Here is a 20,202-nt window from a genome sequence, read left to right on the forward strand (position 1 = left end):
GACAGGTAGGACATTGCAATATATGATTTTATATACTATGCTTAGATCGGACCGAAAGCGGTGTAGCTCTAGGTTTTCTAGGTCTAGAATTTCAAGTCTGGTGGCATAAGGTATTCTGCAACGAGTAGAGGAGTGGAGAACTCTTCTCGTGAAATATTTCTGGACTTTCTCAATTGTGCTAATATCAGATACATAATGCGGGTTCCAGACTGATGAGCTGTATTCGAGTATTGGTCTAGCAAATGTTTTGTATGCTCTAGTTAGTAGTGTGATATTACCAGAGAAGAAGCTACATAGGATTAGGTTAACAACTCTTAATGCCTTTTTGGCTATGTAGCCTCTTGCAGCCTCTCTGTGGAACAGGTGGAGACCAGAGCTACAACGTGGCAGGAAAATTAAAATTACTAAAAGGCCTTTGAGGCACAAACAGAGCAGAGAGGCAACATATGAGATGGAGAGAAAGATCTTTGGGCTGTAAATAAATTCCATGGTGCCTTCTTGCAGGAGAGCAAAGCAAGCTGGAGAATATAAGGGCCAGATTGCATCTTTTAGACCAGAGGTATCCGAGCCTGGGAACTTTAAGACCTGTGGACTTCAACTCCCAGAATCCCCCCCCCCCAGCCAGCAGGAAGTTGGAATTGAAGTCCACAGGTCTTAAAGTTCCCAAGGTTGGATACCAGTGGTGGGATTCAATTTTTTTTTTACTACTGGTTCTGTGGCCATGGCTTGGTTGGCATGCCTTGGTGGGCGTGGCAGGGGAAGGATACTGCAATATCCCCATTCCCTCCCCACCCACTAACCTGCTTTCCAGCTCCGTTCTCCTGTGCAGGGCAAACAAAGAAGACCCAACCAATCAGCTGGGACTCGGAAGGCAGGGAATAGAAGGGGGTGGGACCAGTCAAAGGTGGGATTTGCCGGTTCTCCAAATTTCCGCTACCGGTTCTCCAGAACTGGTCAGAACCTGCTGAATACCACCTCTGTTGGACACCCCTGTTTTAGATATTTTTGGCTGCTGGTTTTAACAAGGCCAAGTTGTCTAGTCCCGAAGGCTGCAAATATATTCTTGGAAGTACTACAGTGCAGGGTTGCACTCCAAAGGACACCAATTCCCATCCCAGGATGATGAATACTTATGACCACAGTTGGGACCAGAATTTCCATTGATTTCCATTGATAAGTAAGATGGTTGTTAAATAAGTTGCAACTGGTTTTGCAACCTTTATTGCCATATAAACCAATTCTTGCAATTGTTCACTGAACCATCAATAATCAAATCTAGCTTTGCTCATAGATTTTGCTTGTCAAAAGCCAGCTGGGAAGATCACAAATGGTGATCTTCACATGATCCCAGGATTCTTCAACCATCATCAATATATGCCAATTGCCAAGTATCTGAACTTTGATCACATGACCATGAGGATGCTGTAACAAATCATAAGTACAAGGACCGGCCACTTTTTCCCCCGTATCCTTGTAACTTCAAATGATTGCCGAATGAATAGTTGTGAGTTGAGGACTCCCTGTAAAAATGAATTCTTTTTTTGTCCCTGTTACAAATAATGGGATTGCCCCTATGATTTCAATTCATACTTTTGTATCAGCAGCTGAAAATCCTCCAAGATTCAAATCATCCTGGATCTTCTAGGCAACAATATTTGTGATCAAAAGTAACAAGTTTGGAACGTACCATTTAAAAATACAAACACAGCTTGAGCAGAGAGGTTAACATGACCCTCCCTTCAAAATTATGCAAGCATTATACAACCGTCTTAGCATTTATAAAAAAACGATTGCTGAGGTGTGCAGCTTTTTTTTCATGGAACAACAGACCAAGAAGAGACACAGTCAGATGAAACGAGAGAACACCTGGACTAAGAAGTACAAACAGAATCTAAACTAAATCCTCAAAAATATAACAATTCCCCCAATTTTCCCTTAGTAACATTTATAATTTGATGTACCTGAAGATTTTCTGGGGTCTCAGATTGCAAATTTGCCTTCCCATTGCCTTCCCTGATAAATTATTATAATTAATATTGTGATTGATTGCACAATTAGCCAGATGTTTAGATTGGATTTGGTGTTTTAACCACCTATCAATCCTTCCCAAAGACCCGAGATAGGCAATTATTGTTGTTCAATAGAAATAAAAGTATTGTTGCAGGTTGTAAGCTATTCCAAACAGAGCTGCCTTTTGCAATTGAATGATGGTGATTTTTGTCAATGCCGATAGTGTTCAAGTGGGGCTCCAGATGTTTTGCAAGGTACCCAATGTGCCTATTACTATTGATAGTATTTTTGCTTTCTTTTGGCACGGTCCCTCCTCTTATATTTGTTGTCTTTGTATTTTGTGATTTCCCCCCCAGTTCTTTCTCTTCTTTTCTGTTCAATTCCTGCCATATCCAGGTGTTTGTGTCTTTCTTACTGACAACTGCTAAGTCTAGGGTGTTCAGTATGTGGTTAGGTACCTGTTTGAATTCTAAAGTCCCAGAGTAATTTTGCTTCTTTATATTATACTTCTATTATTATTATTATTTCAAATTGTTTTTGTAATCACATAATCTCCCACAGATAATAAAGCGCCAAGAGAGCATTATGCATTCTTAGAAATTAGGCATAAGTATTTGCAAAGGGCAAATTTTTCTCCATTTTCCTAATTTTGTTTTTTAAAAAAATTACATCAAAACTGAATTGGGGGGAAGTTTGTCCTCCTTAGCTCGGCCACAAATTGCATTTGCCATTGTAATGTAGCAGCAACAGTGTTTTTCCACAACCTTTTATCTTTTACCTCCTCTGGATTATCACTCCTACCATCTCCAGTCAGTAGCTCATTAGAGGACAGCCAACTCACCATGGCCAACTCGTTGTGGGACAAGATTTAACGCTAATATCAAAGAAATAGTAGGGTAGAATCATTGGAGAAAGGGTGCCAAAGGAGAGACAAAAAGAAATGTGAATGACAAAAATGAAAATAATTTTTTAAAATTACTTTAAATAATTAAATTGAATTGTTGAATTGTCCTGTGACGAGTTGGCCATAGAGAATTGGCCATGGCGAGTTGGCTGAGGCAAGTTGTCCCATTTCGGATTAAGAACGTCACTGTTAGACTGGAAGGAGCAGCTTCTTTTTCTGTCTGTTCTCTTTCTTTGCAATATTGTGTTGATAAAAGTGTGCATGAAGCAACATAGGTAAGACAGTTGTAGCTACCATCTTGACCTTGTTTAATCTCCTCTGACAACGTTCCTGTTTTTGACACTTCATTTTACAATAATTTTCCTCAAGCGGCTCATCGCCCAGTGGATAAAATCCAGACCTTCATTGTGTGCTAGAATCTTACCAAATATGGCGAGCGGTCCTGACCTCTACCTGCCCACCTGAGTCACTGAATGTATGTTGTTTACTCCAGAGGAGGGACTTGCAAGGCCTTTCTCTACCTTGTCTGGGGTTTTCAGATCCCAGATCTATAAATTAGATTAAGAACTCGAAAAACATCTAGGAAGAAAGTAACCTCCCTTCTCTGTTGTTGGCTAAATATCCACACAGGTCGTCTACATGGAGAGTCAAAAAAATTGTCAATTTGATATCCATGAATGCAAGATCCATATCCATGAATACCAGACCAAGAATCAAACAGCAAACAGTGCCCCCATCCAGGAACTACCAGCTGAGGCAAACAGTAAACAACAGCCTAATCAGGGAACTACCAAGAACATTCCCACCAACACTGACAAGGACAAGCCCCTGGCATATAAACAGGCACCAAAGCAATACGAGAGAATATTTGTAGCTCGGGGGTCCTTGGTGCTCTTTGAGCTTGGTTGTTTTCTTGCAAATATTTCATTACCCAAACTAGGTAACATCATCCCCCTTCAGAGAGTAACTCCCACTCCCTCGTAGCACTGGTGATGTTACCTCGTTGGGTATTGAAACGTCTGGAAGAAAACAACCAAACTCACAGCCAAAAGTTACAGTCATACAGTCGCTTTGTCGCTTTGTATCCTTACGATCTATATTGACTGTTTCCTAGTATGATCGATTGCTTATTGTACCCTGTGACTATTATTAAGTATGATTCTTGACTCTTGACGAATGTATTTTTTCCTTTATGAGAGTATTTGCACCAAGACAAATTCCTTGTGTGTCCAATCACACTTGACCAATAAAAAGAATTCTATTCTATTCTATTCAGATCAATAAGGACCCCACAGGGTCCATATTTTTTCCTTCCATTCCATACAGGTAGTCCTTGATTTACCACAGTTCATTTAGTGATTATTCAAAGTTACAACAGCACTGAAGAAAGTGATCTGTATCCATTTGTGACATTTATGACCATTGTAGCCTCCCCATGCTCACAGAGGCTTGACCACTGACTCATATTTATGACTGTTGCATGTCCCAGGGTCAAGCGGTGCTCTTTGGAGACCTACGGACAAGCAAAGTCCCTGTGGAAGCCAGATTCACTTCACAACTGATTTAACAACCGCAGTGATTCGCTTAACAAATGTGGCAAGAAAAGTCATACAATGGGGCAAAGCTCACTTAACAAATTTCTCATTTAGCAACATAAATCAGGCCGACTTCAAGGCAGAACTAGAACTCTCTGTCTCCCAGCTTCCAGCCTGATGGCCTTCATCACTATACCAAACATACATGTCAAAAAGGATCAGGGCTTTGATCTAGGACAGGGGTGTCCAACCTTGGCAACTTTAAGACTTGTGGACTTCAACTCCCAGAATTCCTCAGCCAGCAAAGCTGGCTGAGGAATTCTGGGAGTTGAAGTCCACAAGTCTTAAAGTTGCCAAGGTTGGACACCCCTGATCTAGGAGATCAAATGTGGTTGGCGGGGAGGCCACTTCATTTTCCTTTGCCACCTTCTGCAGACACCCCTGGGAGTTTTCATCAAGCTCCTCCTTTCGATGCCAGTTTCCAAATCGGGCAGATCAGCTACATGCTTAATTCATCCCGCCTACGTAGGAGTTATTTTTAAAACACCACACGGAGAGATAAATATTGTTTGTGTCATTTTTGAAAAATATGTTAATAGCTTCCCAGTTGCATTCTGAATTGTCGATGCAGGCTGCCATTTCCCCACCCTCGGTAGAGACACCCATTCCTTCCCAAACAGCCGGTCATCGGGCAGCTATGCAAAACCTGAGCTGATTGAGATGGTTAACCACTTGAGAATGGATTTCTTTTAAGTGACAGGGAAAACTGTCCCCTGCAGGAGTCCTCCAACTCTGGGAAGGCGGGAATGTTTTTTAAAAAAACAATTCCACCCCATCTTTTCACCCCGACATCTAAAACAGTTCAACAATCAAGGAAAAACAATTATATAACACATCTTTCTTGCCAGATGTTCCGTTTTGTCCCATATTAGTACTGTGTTTTATTTTTCGGTCTCTGGGGAGAACATATGTTCCTTATTTTAATTCAGGGTGAGGACAGATCAACATTTTAAAAAGAAAAACCTAGTGGTTTGAATGTTTTTGAAAGGTTGCTCTGCATAGAGGAAGAAAGATAGCACGGAACTCATTATATCCAGTGATTATTTCTGGAGAATGAATGTATATTTATTCAAGGAAGGAGGTGGAGCTCTTATGAAACAGATACCCAAGCCCAAAACTAACATGGGTAGAATTTACATCAGATGGCTGTGGCTGCTGCCTCATCTCACTTATTTTGGCTTCAGAGGGAAAGTCAACTAGCTTTAAGTTCACATTCTTCCCAAGTGGGTGAAGTGTGTCCCATCACATCTGCAGCAAATCAAAAAGAGCAAGACAGGGTGAGATTTTGCAGTAGAGCTGCACTTCCCAATCTTAGGAACTTTAAGCGGCGGCGTGGACTTCAACTTCAAAGATTGCAGGCTGGGGGGAATCTGGGAGTTGAAGCCCACACCTCTTAAAGTTCCCAAGGGTGGGGGGGGAAATGCTGCCATAGAAAGCAGTTCCCTCTCCCACCCCCCACTTTTAAAGACAATTTTTCCACGGACCAGTGCAGTGGGAGGAAGAGTGTGCAACCTAGATCCCAGGCGTGCACAGTTTTGTTCATCTGCCACTCACTTCCAGTTATCTCTCTATCCAAAAATGTGGGCTTTGCTGCCTTCAAGAGTGTCTTCCAAATGCAGATAGACTGCTGAATCTTGTCCTGATGGGTTTGATCTTCAGAGGTGGCATTCAGCAGGTTCTGACCAGTTCTGGAGAATCTAGGGAGTGGAAATTTTGAGTAGTATGGAGAACCGTCCAATACAACCTCTGACTGGCCCCGCCCCCATCTATTCTCTGCCTCCCAAGTCCCAGCTGATGGGCTGGGTCTTTTTTTGTTGCCCTGCACAGGTGAATGGAGCTGGAAAGCAGGTTAGTGGGGTGGGTATTTTGCAGTATATCCTTCCCCTGCCAGGCCCACCAAGCCAGCGAGTCACACCACACCCACCAAACCATGCCCACAGAACCAGTAGTAAAAAAAATTGAATCCCTCCACTGTTGATCTCCTGTGTTGTGCCAGCACAACTGATGAAATTTCTTGGATGAGAAACAAAATGGTTTTTTTTGTTCTTCCTCAAATTAAAGCAAAAATAGAAGTTGCTTTTTGAAAGAAGACCTTTAAGACAGCTGTGGTGGCCTGGGTGACTGAGAATATCCACAGACATCCCCATTTACAATTATAGACCAGTCTGGGCATCTTCCAGGGGATTAGGAGATTGGGGCAAATAATAGTCCCTATTTACAAAAAGGCTAATTCTGTAGGAATGAGCCAGGTTAAGTATATGCCTATTAGCCTTCTGAGTGTTGCCAACAAGCTATATGATAAAGATTCAAATCTTAACTTAAAAGATCAGATTGAATTGGAGGGCCTGATCCAAGATGAACAGCCAGGTTTTAGAGAAGGGAGGTCACAGGTTGGCGTTGCATCATTTAGTGCAGGGGTCTCCAACCTTGGCAACTTTAAGCCTGGAGGACTTCAACTCCCAGAATTCCCCAGCCAGCTTTGCTCTACAAGAAGAAATCATCACTCTTCGTAGCCTTTCTTGATTTCAAACAGAAAAATAGTCATCAGTCACTTTTTTCAGTGCCATTGCAACTTCAAACAGTCACTCAATGAAGTGTCGCAAGTTGACAATTACCTGTCCCAAAGGTGCTTTTTCAAAAGGCAACTGGGCTTTGTTTTCGCCTGGAAGACATTTTGCTTCTCATCCAAGAAGCTTCTTCAGTTCTGACTTCAGTTCTGAAGCGTCTTGGATGAGAAGCAAAATGTCTTCCAGGAAAAAAAACAAAAGCCCACTTGCCTTTTGAAAAAGCACATTTTCATCACCATAGGCCCAATTTATTCTCTTCCAGAAATGAAGAAAGAATAATTGGCAACTGAAATAATTCTTTTATAATTTAGCAGACACAACTGAGCTTCATCCCCAACTACCACCAGCTTCAACTCCCACCTCTCACAGTCAACATGCCTTTTAAAAGTGGAGTCTAGCACAACTAAAGGAAACTAGGTTGAGGAAATCTACCACTTTCACTTTGCAGGAGGTTACAGGTTGTGCCAAGTATTCTGGAAGTTGAAATCCTCCAGGCTTAAAGGTGCCAAGATTGGAGACCCCCCAATTTAATGCAAAAATATACAAACGTACAAGAAGAAATCATCACCCTTCGTAGCCTTTCTTGATTTCAAACAGACTTTTGACTCCATTTCCAGAAAGGCGCTGGGGGAGTTAGGACCATCCGCAAAAGCAAATATTAACCAAGAAAGCTGGGTTCGCAACATTGCCCCAAACCATCTTATCCAACCCCGATTTAACGGAAACAAAAGTGGCCGCGAAATTCGGACCCGCCTGAATTGCGGGGCGAACTCAAAAAAAGTTCGAACAGGCGCTTGGTCCCAGCTGAGCCGACTCGCTTCGCAACTATTCTCGTCCCACTTCCCAAGAAGAAACCGCGGGACGAAGGAACTGAGGGCGTGGGGGTGGGTGGGAGTGCGAATTAAACTCTCCCAGAGTCTTTCCCCCGCCCCACCTTTCTTTTGGGGCGATTCCCCCCTCCGAGACCGGGTGTGGGGGCTGGAAAAAGCCGCAAAATGCAGTGGCGCCAAGGCTCCCCACGCGCGTTTTTGAGGAATCCATGCATTTCGCCGCTTTCGTGCCTAAAACAAGAGCGAAAGCAGGCCGAGGGAAGGCCGCTTCCTCAGACCACATTTCCCCCGGAGGAGACACCCTGAAATCCACGGGACCTCTTCCAGTCGAGATCTAGATCAATTTTATCCGGGAAAAAAACAAACACGCAGGCATTTCAGGTATGTTTCCATCTTGGAGATGATCTAAGTTTTGCTTAAGGGATGGATTCCGAGTCCCATAAGCGCCCAGGGTTTGGATTTCACTTTCATTATTCGCATGCCGGCTGCGGATGATGGGACAGCGGAACAGATATTGGAAAACATTACCGACAAGGAAGTTTCCTTAAAAAACAAACCAACAAACTAGTTCTATTTTGATCGAAATGATTTTTCCATTTTGCTCTCGTGCCCCTTTCCTTCTCACCTGAAGTAGACCCAGATCCCTTCTCCGAGGGAAAACCTTGTAAACTACTGAAATTATTTCCTGAACTTGAAATTATCTGTCCAAATATTATCGTTTTCCATTTTCCCAATACAAAAACACTAAACAATAAATTAAAAAAAAAAAAAACCCAGCAAGCACAGCCATGTCTATTTTTAAGTAAAATCTCTAAAAATGAAATCCAATTCTCCAGATCTTTTTCATCATTCCAAAGAGAAGTAATTTTGAATGCCCCACCCTCAATTTTCTGTATAGCAACTTTCTGGTTTTTGTTTTTAACTTTCAACAGCGCTGTCACTCTGCCACCCACATCCGGTTAGGGATGTGAGTGATGTGAGTCCTCCAAGATTGGCATCATGGATCGGCACTCCAATTCTCATCCATCCAGAGAAAAAACAGCTACAAACCAATAAACAAAGCCAAGTTGCCTTTTGAAAAATCACCTTTTCATCACCATAGGTCCAATTTATTCTCTTCCAGAAATGAAGAAAGAATAAGTGGCAACTGAAATAATTCTTTTATAATTTAGCAGACACAACTAAGCTTTATCCCCAACTACAGCAGCTTCAACTCCCATCTCTCACAGTCAACGTGCCTTTTAAAAGTGGAGTCTAGCACAACTAAAGGAAGTTAGCTTGAGGAAATCTACCACTTTCACTTTGCAGGAATATGGAGGTCTACAGATTGTGTAAAGCAGGGGTCTCCAACCTTGGCAACTTTAAGCCTGGAGGACTTCAACTCCCAGAATTCCCCAGCCAGCTGGCTGGGGAATTCTGGGAGTTGAAGTCCTCAGGCTTAAAGTTGCCAAGGTTGGAGCCTGGTGTAAAGCACTGCCAAATTGTAGACAGGATCCTCATTTGACTGAAATCCTAAGAGAGATGATGTTATATGGAATAAAACTGTGACTGAATCCGGATGTTCTGTCGGATTTAACATGGGATTTAACTGGAGTCAGACTTCAGGGGAACCTATCAGGATCTGAGGTCATGATGAGAACATGGTGTCTTGGACCACGCTGTTTGTGCCTCTTTCCTCTCCCCTAAAAACTAATTTTCAGCCACAGGAGTCCAACAAGGAGATAGACAGGGGTGGTGGGCTTCTGGATAGAGCTACAGGCCATGGAAGTCCATTGTATTTGTAATGCTGCCTTAGGAGACTAGCCAAAGAGATGCTGCCAAAGGAACAACCAGTTAAGAGATAAGATTGCCCACAGCTGGCTAGGGGTAAAAGGTTCAGAAGAGACCCTCTCTAGTTTCTCAAGCTGTAAACAATGGGAGAATTGTACTTTCATATTTGCAAGAGTCCGTCAATAAAGTTGAATTAGCTCATCTGGTTGTGATTTCTATCTGGTTTATCCCAAAAGGCCAACAGACAAAAACAAAAAATTTGTAGGACAGCATGACAGATGACATGACAGATAAGAAAGCCAAAATGCAGGACAGAGGTGTCCAGGTGAAGGAAAGGTGAGTTCAAAATATGAAGATGGTGGCTGCAACTGTGGGATTAAAGCATTTATAAAAGGGCAGGACACCATGTGTCTTCATGAAGAATGGCTGGGTGAAAAAATCTGGGAATTGAAGTCCATATAGTTGCCAAGATGGAGAAACACTGGCTTAAAGTGTTTGAAACAAACAAAGAAACAAATACATGGGCATTAATTGTAACTTTCTTTTTATTTTGATGTTTGTTGTTTTGTTTTGCTTTCTTGTTGTTTTGTTTTTGTCACTGCCCAGAGTCACATAACTGCAGCTGGACAGTCATCTGAAAGCATAAAATCATTTTTGAAAAATATAGTTAAATTCTATGTATGAGAATGAATTTAGCAACACACATACACTTTGCTCCCGATTTTCATTCAATTGAAAGTCCTTCTTGAATGTTTTGGGTTTTGTTCACAGCAAAACAAAGACCGCAAAGCTGGCTCCTGGTGCATCCTATTATAAAGGGCTCTAATCAGCCTGGGCTGTGGTTGATTAATGTGGCCATTGAAACGACTGAGGCTTGCACGTGGACCCAAACTGGGCAGCTGCCATTTCTCACAAACCAAGATTTTTGTCTTTTTTTTAAAGCAAGAATTTAATTTTTATTTACTTAATGTACTTAATTGTACTTAATGTTCACTCTTTATTTTATGTAATGCTACTTACAAACTCTCTCTCTCTCTCTCTCTCTCTCACACACACACACACACACACAAACACTCCTACCCACACAGCAACGATGGTGTTTGTGTAAAAGTAACTGAAGATATGCCCACTATAGTGACAGCATACTCAAAACCTCACTGGGAGACTTAAACATCAGCATAACTTTTTAAAAGATGCTGAATGGGACAAGAAGGGTTGTTCCCGCCACATTTTTCCAAACAGAAAAGCACAGCCTGATTCCCTCGTTGGGAATGACCACAAAACTCTGAAAACTGATACCAAATGTTTTTTTTTTCAATGAGAAAACAGGAAGCTTATTAAATGTGGAGACTCTGCAGTGCTTCAAATAGGGATTCCAAAAGATGCTTCAGGAGTGTGAATGCAACACCGTCTGTAACTCTTTAAAGCAGCTGCATCTTTCTCCAGTATTGCAGCTGTCTCACCCTCAACAGAAAATCAGCAGCTGGCAGCTATATTCATGGGCCAAAGGACTCTCCTGGAATCAAATCTCAGGGGCTCCATAATGCCACTCAATACCACAATGAAAAATAACAATAGTACTGCTGCCTTGAACTGCATGTAAATGAAATCTAGTTTTGATTTTCCCTTGGTGCCACCCATAACTTATTGATATGCACTGCTGACTCACATCACTCCAATGCCAAATGTGATGATGGATTTGATAGGATAGGATAGGATAAGATAGGATAGTTAGAAGGGACCTTGGAGGTGTTCTAGTCCAACCCCCTGCTCAAGCAAGAGACCTTACATCATTCTGGACAAATAGCTCTCCAAACTCTTCTTAGAAACCTCCAGTTCCAGAACTTCTGAAGGCAACCCGGTTCTGCTGACTAATTGTTCTTAATTGTCAGGAAAACTGAATGCCATCGCATTCTACTAACTTCTGTGCATTTTTATACATTATCCCCCATACAGGAATGTTGGTCTTGGAATTTACAAATGCAAAAATATTTGGGTGAACCTAGAGGGGAAGAGGAGGGAGTGTTGTTTGCCTCCAGAGATTTAAACCACAGATAAAGCAATATTCCATTATCCCTCCTGGTTGAGTTTCCTGGAAATAGCAGAAATCACAAAGTAATTCTGGCATGAGGCTGAGGTGTTCTTGGAGTAGGAAGCTTCCAAGTTGGCATGACCACAGGGCCGGAGGTCACATTCTTTCACCCCAGCCACTCACTGGTGAGATGTTCCTGGTGAGTAGCAACTGGACTGTTTATCTCAAGACCTTTTAAGAACTGCAGGCAACTTTCGAAAAGCAAATGCCCAACCCACTTTGGGGTAGTGGTTAAAAGGTTGGATGAAGAAAGACAAGGTCGATTCCATGCCCAGTTGGCTCAACTCACCCTATTTTACAGGGTGTGGGGAGAAAATGAAGGGAGATTCAATCCCATCTAAGCTGCTTTGAGCTTCTGGAGAAAAGGCAGGACATCAATCTAACGCAACAAGAAATAACACACCTCCCCCAAAGAAATAACAGCAGAGCTTGGTGAGATTCACAAACTTCTGGTGCTCTCGTTTCTTCCTAGTTCTTTCCAGTCCCATTTTTCCTCTCCTCCCACCCTTCTCCCTCCTTCTTGTTCTGCCTGATTTTCTGGAAACTATTCAGTGGGCTTTGCTCCCAGACAAATTATCTCCATATTACAAGAAAACAAATAACATTCACCCCAGAGTCTTAGAAAAATCATACATTTGATCTGACAGCCAAAAGGAAGGAAGCAATCGGATGCCACCCCCCAAAGTTTGGGGTGGCAGAGTCCATCCTCCCTTGCCAAGTTAGCTGCGGCAGCGGGAAGTGTAGCCCAATGTTTTTGGGTGGCCCTGGGCAGTGAAATCCTGAACTGATTTTTAACTGATGGGTCAAGGACTTGTCATAACTGAGTCCACACACTGCCTGAAGTTACCTTTATTTAACTGTGGTTCTCAAATAAGCCTTTGTGTGATATTAAGATGTAAACCATGACTTACAAGTTTTACACAACACGCTAAATTCAAGCCAAGCTAAATTATACTTAATATGACTCATGAACTCAGCCTTTGATTTTAGACAGACTCAGCTTCAAAGAGATGGCAAAATGGAGTTTTGGCTCCGTCCACTTGGCTAAAGCAGGGAAGCCAAGATGAAGTCCCTGAAAATATCAGCAGTTTCCAAGAACTGATACCTCCTATCTGACAAGGATGCTGGCACAAGGTGCAAGGTGCTGCACAAGATGTATCGATTCGGTCTTGACTGTTCTCACGTTCATTAGCTTTGCACATCTGCCTTTCTCCAAAACCAGTAACTTAGTTCAGAACGTGGAAAGGGAAGAAATGCAAAATATCCGGGTATCAGGGCTCAGAAGCCGAGCTGGGTTTCTCTCGTACAAAACCTTCAGACTTTCAGATTTCAAACTTTAAGCTGGTCCCCAGTACCAAATGCTCCAAACCATGGACGTTCCCTTACCTTTCTTGATCACCGACTGGTCCAAAAGGTTCATACTGGCCTCATCCACCGCCTGCAAGAATAGATAATTGTTCAGCTCCATGCAGAGAGTTCTGGTGAGGATTATGAGATTAATCTATCTGAAGTGCTTTACGCCCTCCAGACATCTCAAGTGCTGCTAAAAATGAAAGTAAACCAGAGCTGGTTATGGTGTTTTAGCCTATATCCTCAAAGGTGGGTTTTTTTAAAGAGGTTTTTTTTTTTTTTAGAAGAAGAGAAAGTTGTTTTATTTTTTTTAATTAACATACCCAACTTCCTCAACCCTGGGGCTTCCCCAGTGAGGTTTTCTTTTTCCTCCTGGAAAAGTGAAAGAAAACAAAAACTATTTTGTCCTCTTCCATTTCTCAATGAACTTCCAAATAATTTGGCACTGCGCAATAGATATTTTGAGGAGGAAGAGAGAGAGTCACAGAAGTCAGTGACTGAATCGGCCCATTCTCTGATCTCAGCCGAAACATCACCTAAACCACATGGCTGAAGAAGGAAAGAAAGAAAAGAAAGAAAAGAAAGAGAAAGAAAGGATAATTTTCTTATTTTTTAAATTTTTCTCTATTTTTTTTTAACGGACTTGTTACAAAAATCCAATCTATATTTTATAGAAAGGAAGAGACAACCTGGCCTCTTCTAATTGTTACTACAAACAACAAACAAACATCTAAAGCTTCTGAGGGGAAATGAAGCCCTTGACAGATTTCAAAATTGCTCCTTGAAGGTACCAGGCATAATTCAACTAAAGGCGTTTTTAAGCTTCCTTCATTCCCCAAAGGAAAAAAGATTCCTCCATCTGTTTAACCATAGCGTGGAAGCCACTGGGAACCGATCTTGAAATTTCACCTTTTAGGAATACTGAAGTCCTGCCGATTGAAAGAGGATTTAGTCCTGGACACTTTGCAAAAACAGGATTGTAATTTTTAAGACAAGTTAGTCTGAGGGGGAGAACCCAATACCCCAATTTTAAGAAGAATGGGTGAAAAAACTATGTATGTTTTTTTTTTTTTTGGGGGGAGAATGAAGTCCCCGACGAGTTTTTTTTAAAAAAAAAAAAAATCCAGCTCTGTTCATTGAATTAGAGTAGAATTTTTATTACGGTCACAGATTTCAGTAGAATTTATTATTATTAGAATTACATAGAGAAGCTCATTGAAACTTCCATGTTTAGTTTGTTGCAGAAAACAAATCGAAACGGGAAGTTTTCTTTCTCCTCCCGCCCCCTTTCCTAGCTAGCTTCTTCTTTTTTTCTTTTTCTTTTTAGTTTTCTCACAGGTCCCAAAAACCAAAATCAAAAGGGATTCTTAAGTGGACTAATTGCTTTCTCATTTGAATAAACAGTATTCCCTGCAACCAGCCATATTTTCAAGTTAATTTTTTTTGCCTTTGGGGAAATTGTTCCAGGGAGCTGGGAAGGGAAGCATGCAGCTGCTCAAAAAATGCAAAGACGAACCAACACCAGCGGTTTATTTGCTAGAAGAAATTTATGAGTTTTATTCCCCAGAAGGGCTTTGGGTTTATCGACAGGACAGAGTGCGTTGTTGCGTCCTTTCTCTCAGGGAAGGAAAAAATCCAGCGAGACGCGCTTATTCGGAGGAGCCAAATAAAACCCTAAAATTGCAGAGACGGGATCAGAGCGAGGAAGAAAAAGATTGAAAGGAAGGACAGATGGAAGGTCTCTCTCGGTTTTAGACAATTACATTCGAAATCATTGTAACGCTAGAATTATAGAAATTACAGAACACCCGAAATTATATAGAATTATCTAAGCATCTATCAATGGATTGAGAGATCTATGGAGGGAGGGAGGGAGATGATAGATAGATAGACAGACAGACAGACAGACAGACAGACAGACAGACAGATTTTAAAAATGCCAAGCAATAAAAACTATACAAAACCCCTGCACTGAGAAACAAGTCCCACTGGGAATTGTTGGGAGTTTATTAGGATCAGATAGCAATTTAAGTACAATTCAACCCAGCGTGATCCACACGTCCCACTGAGTTAAATAGAAATAGGACTTAAAACAAAACGAAAAGGGCAGCTGAGATCATCCATTCCCACAACACTGTCAAACTATTTACTAAGACTGTATTACTATTCTTCTTCTCAGCCCTCCTGGTGCCTATCTCCTCCCACTTATGACTATAACCTCGTTGCTTGTATGTTTACGATTTATATTGTTTTATTTAGTTTCCTACTATGTTTTGATTGTGTATTTAGTATCCTATGACTGTCACTAAGTGTTGTATTTTATGATTCTAGATGAATGCATTTTTATGCACACTGAGAGCATTTGCACCAAGACAAATTCCTTGTGTGTCCAGTCACATTTGGCCAATAAAGAATTCTATTCTATTCTATTCTATTCTATTCTATTCTATTCTATTCTATTCTATTCTATTCTATTCTATCTACTCTCCTCTCATAGAATTCAGCGAGAGAGGGATCTTGGATTTATTCTGATCTTGACTAAAACTTCAGCTGAGGTCCGTGTAACTGAAAACGGCTTGGACTTCGGCAGAAGTTTCCTGCCTTCCCAAGAGAACCCGGGCATGTAAGCATCCACTTTTCTTTCTTTGCCCCCAGCGTTTCGGCTCCCCCCCCCCTCGACAATGTTCGGGCTACAATTGCCATTTCCCGTAGGGGGGAAATACGTATCTCTCTATCGCAACTCAGTTTGTCGTCACTGCGGAACGCTGCTTAATTGGAGAGAAAGGAAAAGTTTGGGGAAATGATTTACGGGAGTAAATATGAGGAAATCCATAGAATAAAATACTAATTCAAAGGCATCGACTTTAGCCCGGGGTTTTGCGTTCTCGGGTCAAGAAAGCCAAAAATAACGAAAGCGCGGTTAGATAAGCAAGGGCCTATTTCGTCTGCGATCAAACTCTAACAGCTTTGAAGCGCGAAAAGCCGAAAGCGGCTGGCCCTGCCTTCTGGCTCCTGGATCAGGGCTCCTTCCCTGGGCTTCTGGTTTCCTGAAAACTGGCGAGTTAAGATTTGCGTGCATGAAAAGAGAAAGAGCAGATCTGGAACTTGAGACCAAAAGAGGGGAGAAAGAGGGCGTGGGGGAAAGAAGAAGCAGACGCGCTGGGAAAGAAAAGAACGAAAGGAAGGCAAGGAAGAAAGGAAGGAAAGGAAGGAAGGAAAGAAAGAAGGAAGGAAGGAAAAAGAAAGAGAAAGAAAGAAGGAAAGAAAGAAAGAAGGAAGGAAAGAAAGAGAAAGGAAGGAAGGAAGGAAGGAAGGAAAGGGAGGAAGGAAAGAAAGATGGAAGGAAGGAAGGAAAGAAAAAAGAAAGAAGGAAAGAAAGAAGGAAAGAAAGAAAGAAGGAAGGAAAGAAAGAAAGAAAGAAAGAAGGAAAGAAAGAAAGAGAAAGAAAGAAAGAAGTAAAGAAAGAAAGAAGGAAGGAAAGAAAGAGAAAGAAAGAAGGAAAGAAAGAAGGAAAGGAAGGAAGGAAGGAAGGAAGGGGAAGAGCCGTGTAGTACATTCTTGTCTACTCTAGAGTCAGCTTCGCCGACTTTTAAGCAAACTTTATCTTTCAGCCCAGAGACAGGCGTCCAAAATTAGCCCCCCAAACTCACGCCAGTTTATTCACCGCCGTTTTACTTTTCTTAATTTGCTTTACCCGGTGAAAAGAAACAGATCGAAGTTGGACGAGTTGCTTGATTCGGGGAAGGAACCGAACGGTCGATTTGCATCAAAATCGACTCCGGGGGCTTGGAGGGGTTTATCCTAGCTCTGGCGCTCGCTCTCTTTTTTAAGGCCCAAAAGAGGTTTTTCAGCCAGGGCAGGAACGGCGGGCGCTCGTCCCGAAGGCCGCTTGCGCTCCCCCAGGGTTTTCCGCCTTTGCCGACATGTGGCGGAGGGGAGCCAACGGCTGGATTGCCAGGAATCCCCCAAGGAATCCGTCATGGACCGGCCCAGAAAAAGGCCCCTGGCCTGGGCCGATGAGGAACTCTTCCAAGGAAGCAGCCCCCGTTTTCCCTCCCCAGTCGGGCGCGCGTTTGGCGAGGCCGGAGGCGCCCACCGGTACCTGGATGTCCTCGAGGCTGGGGTGAGCCAGAGCGTGGAGTCCCAGCGGCCCGTCGGCCAAGGCGTGCGCTCCGTCGGCCAAGCCGTGGAGCAAGCGCGGCACCCCGGGTAGTCCCTGCGCGGATCCAGGCCGAGAGCTCGGTGCGTCTGCGACAGGAGGCCCGCCGCTGCCGCCGCCGCCGCCGCCGCCGCCGCCGCTTCTTCCTGGCGCGCCCGCTGCGAGGGCCAGCCGCTCTGCTGGTGGTGCTGGTGGTGGATGGGGTTGAGGCCGCCATAGGGGTCTCCCAGGTGCGGGTAGGCGCTCTCCTGGCTCTGCGCGTAGGGCAGCGGCGGCGGCGGCGGCTGCGGGTAAGGCGGCGGGAAGTAGGGCGGCTGGAAGTCCGAGGCCGGCGTGTGGCACAGAGGGGGAGCCGAGGAGTAAGCCGCCGCCGCCGCTGCCGCTGCCGCCGCCTGGTTGAGGGACGAGAGCTGAGGGAGGCGGCCGCCGGTGGAGGTCCCGTTCAGCCCATCCGAGCGGTCCTGGGGGCGGGGGAGAAAAGACATCAAAGGGAGGGAAAGGTCACCACGCAGCCCACCCGCGCTGGGGCGCAAGAAAGAAGGAAGGAAAGAAAGAAAAAGAAAGAAGGAAGGAAGAAAGAAAGAAAGAGAAAGAAAGAAAGAAAGAAAGAAAGAAAGAAAGAAAGAAAGAAAGAAAGAAAGAAAGAAAGAAAGAAAGAAAGAAGAGGAAGGAAGGAAGGAAGGAAGGAAGGAAGGAAGGAAGGAAGGAAGGAAAGAAAGAGAGAGAGAGAGAGAGAGAGAGGAAGGAGGGAAGGAAGGAAGGAAGGAAGGAAGGAAGGAAGGAAGGAAGGAAGGAAGGAAGGAAGGAAGAAAGAAAGAAGAGAAAGAAGGAAAGAAAGGAAAGCTTTCCCTCGCTCAGAGCAGCGCGCATCGCCAAGGGCTCCCCGGTGGCGGCGGCTCCCTGAGGCCCCGGCTCGCAGCACCTGAGCCTCAAGGCAAGGCACAGCAGCCACCTCTGGCCCAGCCGAGGCCCCGCTCCTCGCCTTCTCCCCCGGGCAAGCCAAGAAGAGCGCAGCGCGCTTCGGGGACTCGGCGGGGCTCCGTCTTCCTTCCTAACGGCGAACCTTGCGCTTCCTGCCCTCTTCGTCTAGCCTGGAGCCCGGAGCAGGCAAAAAAAAAAAAAAAAAACTTGGCCGCTGAACAAGAGTTCAGGAAGGCGCAACCGAGCAAAACCAAACCAGGCGCCCTTTTGTGGGGTCGCCTTGCTGGCTTTGGGAGCGCATTTTGGGGGACCCCCGCCTGGAGTCCTTGGCTTGCCCCCCCCTTTCTTGTTCTGCCTTCAGGAGGGGAGGCCAGCAGAGACCCCTTCTCCCATGCCCAGACCCAGCCTAGCTTTTGCCACTAAGAACCAGTGGAAGGAGTCCCTGCCTTTCGGGGCAAACAATCCGGTTTACCCCGCCAGAGTCTCTTTCGTTCCTTCGGGCCCCTTTTCTCTACCCCCCCACCCCGCTTCCCTCCGGTTTTGTGATCGATTCTCTGCGCTCCCCTCCTTCCCAACCTGGGGGTCGGGGAGGAAGAGAGTTTGAACCATCAGCTAGGGGAAGGTTTCCCCAGCCCCGAGACCTCTGGGACCCGTTCAAACGCGAAGTCCCTCTGAATCCGAAGCTGCGGGGGCGGCTTCCATTCAGTGGCTTTTCGAAGGAAACTTCGCTCTTCCTCTTCCTCGCTTCTTTCTTAAACGCGTCCCCCCGCGCATCCAGGCACACCCGACCGAGGGACCCCCCCCTCCCTTCCTCAACCCAACTCACCATCGCGGAATACGTGTGCACCAACATCTGCGCCCTAGCCAAAGCCCCGGACCCTCGAGGGAAAGGCCTCCAAACGGGGGGCGAGAGGGAACGGGGCGAGTAACCCCGACGGCTACCAGAATCTGCGGCCGGTGCCACCCCCAGGAAAAGTATCCGTTAAAAGCGAGCGGCGAGCGGCGGCGGCGGCGCGTCCATCGGCGGGGGGCTCTTCCAGCGCGCAGCCAACCGAGCTCTGGACGGGCAGCGCGGCTCCTCCTTTTCAAACACCCCCCACCCCCGCCCGACCTTTTCCCCTTCGAAGCCTGCGCTTGGCTCCCAGCTCTTCCTCCCTCTGAACTCAATACAACTCCATGGACTCCAGTTATACAGGCGGGGGCGCGCGCCGAGGGCCGGGAGCGCGCCTTAAAGAGACAGAGCGCACTCCGGGAGCCGAAGCTGCCAGTGCGCGTGCCTTTTGGGGGAGGCAGGAGGGCGGAAGAGCGCTCCCACTCGGCTGCCACGCGCGCCGGATTAGTCTTCAGGGTTGCCCCCAAGGTGTGTGGCGCCTTCAGCCCCTGCGATCCGCTCCGAAAGCCAACCCAGGGAGAAGGGGAAAAAAAAAAAAAAAGGATCGACGGCCAGGGCTCCCCTTCCCCGCTGAGCGCTTGTGCTGCGAGGCTACGCTTATTTATTTGCAATGGATTTGGGACGCGGCGAGATTGAACGCGGTGGAAAACGCTCGGGAGGCGAGGAAGGAGTTGCGAACAGGAAGGCGTAGATTGCCGCGACCTTCTCTCGGGTAAACACGCCCGTGATGCTCCCATCTGCATCTCTCGGACCAGGCAGGGAACGAAAGGAAGCTTCCTGACTGCACGCTTAAACAGGAACTTGAAGGGACGATTTATTTATTGGTCGGCTTTGGCTGTAAATCACCCCTGGCGGAGAATTGCCCGCAGATTTCCTTTGCTGGGGTCCGCAATAAATAAATAAATAATATATTTTTTTAAAAAAAGCCAAGGAACAAATTGCTCCTTCCTCCCCCCGCATTTAGCAGGTTTGTTCCTTGGGTATACCTGCTAAGCACCTCCGATTCCCACCCCTCCATCCGAGCCGCCCCCCTACCCAAGTCATTGCTTCACTCTGGCCGTGCGAGAACGTGGCGTTTTCAAACAGGGACGGCTCCTTTCCCAAGATCTGAA

The 20,202-nt window shown here is 45.0% G+C and overlaps 1 protein-coding gene across 1 annotated transcript in view; it reads right to left on the reverse strand.

The window, feature by feature from the left end:
- The window catches only part of TFAP2E (transcription factor AP-2 epsilon), a 79,371-nt gene extending 60,085 nt beyond the window's left edge, over nucleotides 1-19,286 (reverse strand). The window contains 4 exon segments of the mRNA XM_026680670.2: nucleotides 13,155-13,206; nucleotides 17,221-17,327; nucleotides 17,330-17,738; nucleotides 19,025-19,286. Of these exon segments, the coding sequence (XP_026536455.2) occupies nucleotides 13,155-13,206; nucleotides 17,221-17,327; nucleotides 17,330-17,738; nucleotides 19,025-19,051 (595 nt within the window). The 5' untranslated portion in view covers nucleotides 19,052-19,286.
- Between the last annotated feature and the right edge of the window lie 916 nt (nucleotides 19,287-20,202).

This window comes from Notechis scutatus, chromosome 8 (assembly GCF_049901735.1).
Source record: "Notechis scutatus isolate UNSWTSFEM ecotype Mainland chromosome 8, rNotScu1.2, whole genome shotgun sequence".
Taxonomy (NCBI): Eukaryota; Metazoa; Chordata; class Lepidosauria; order Squamata; family Elapidae; genus Notechis; species Notechis scutatus.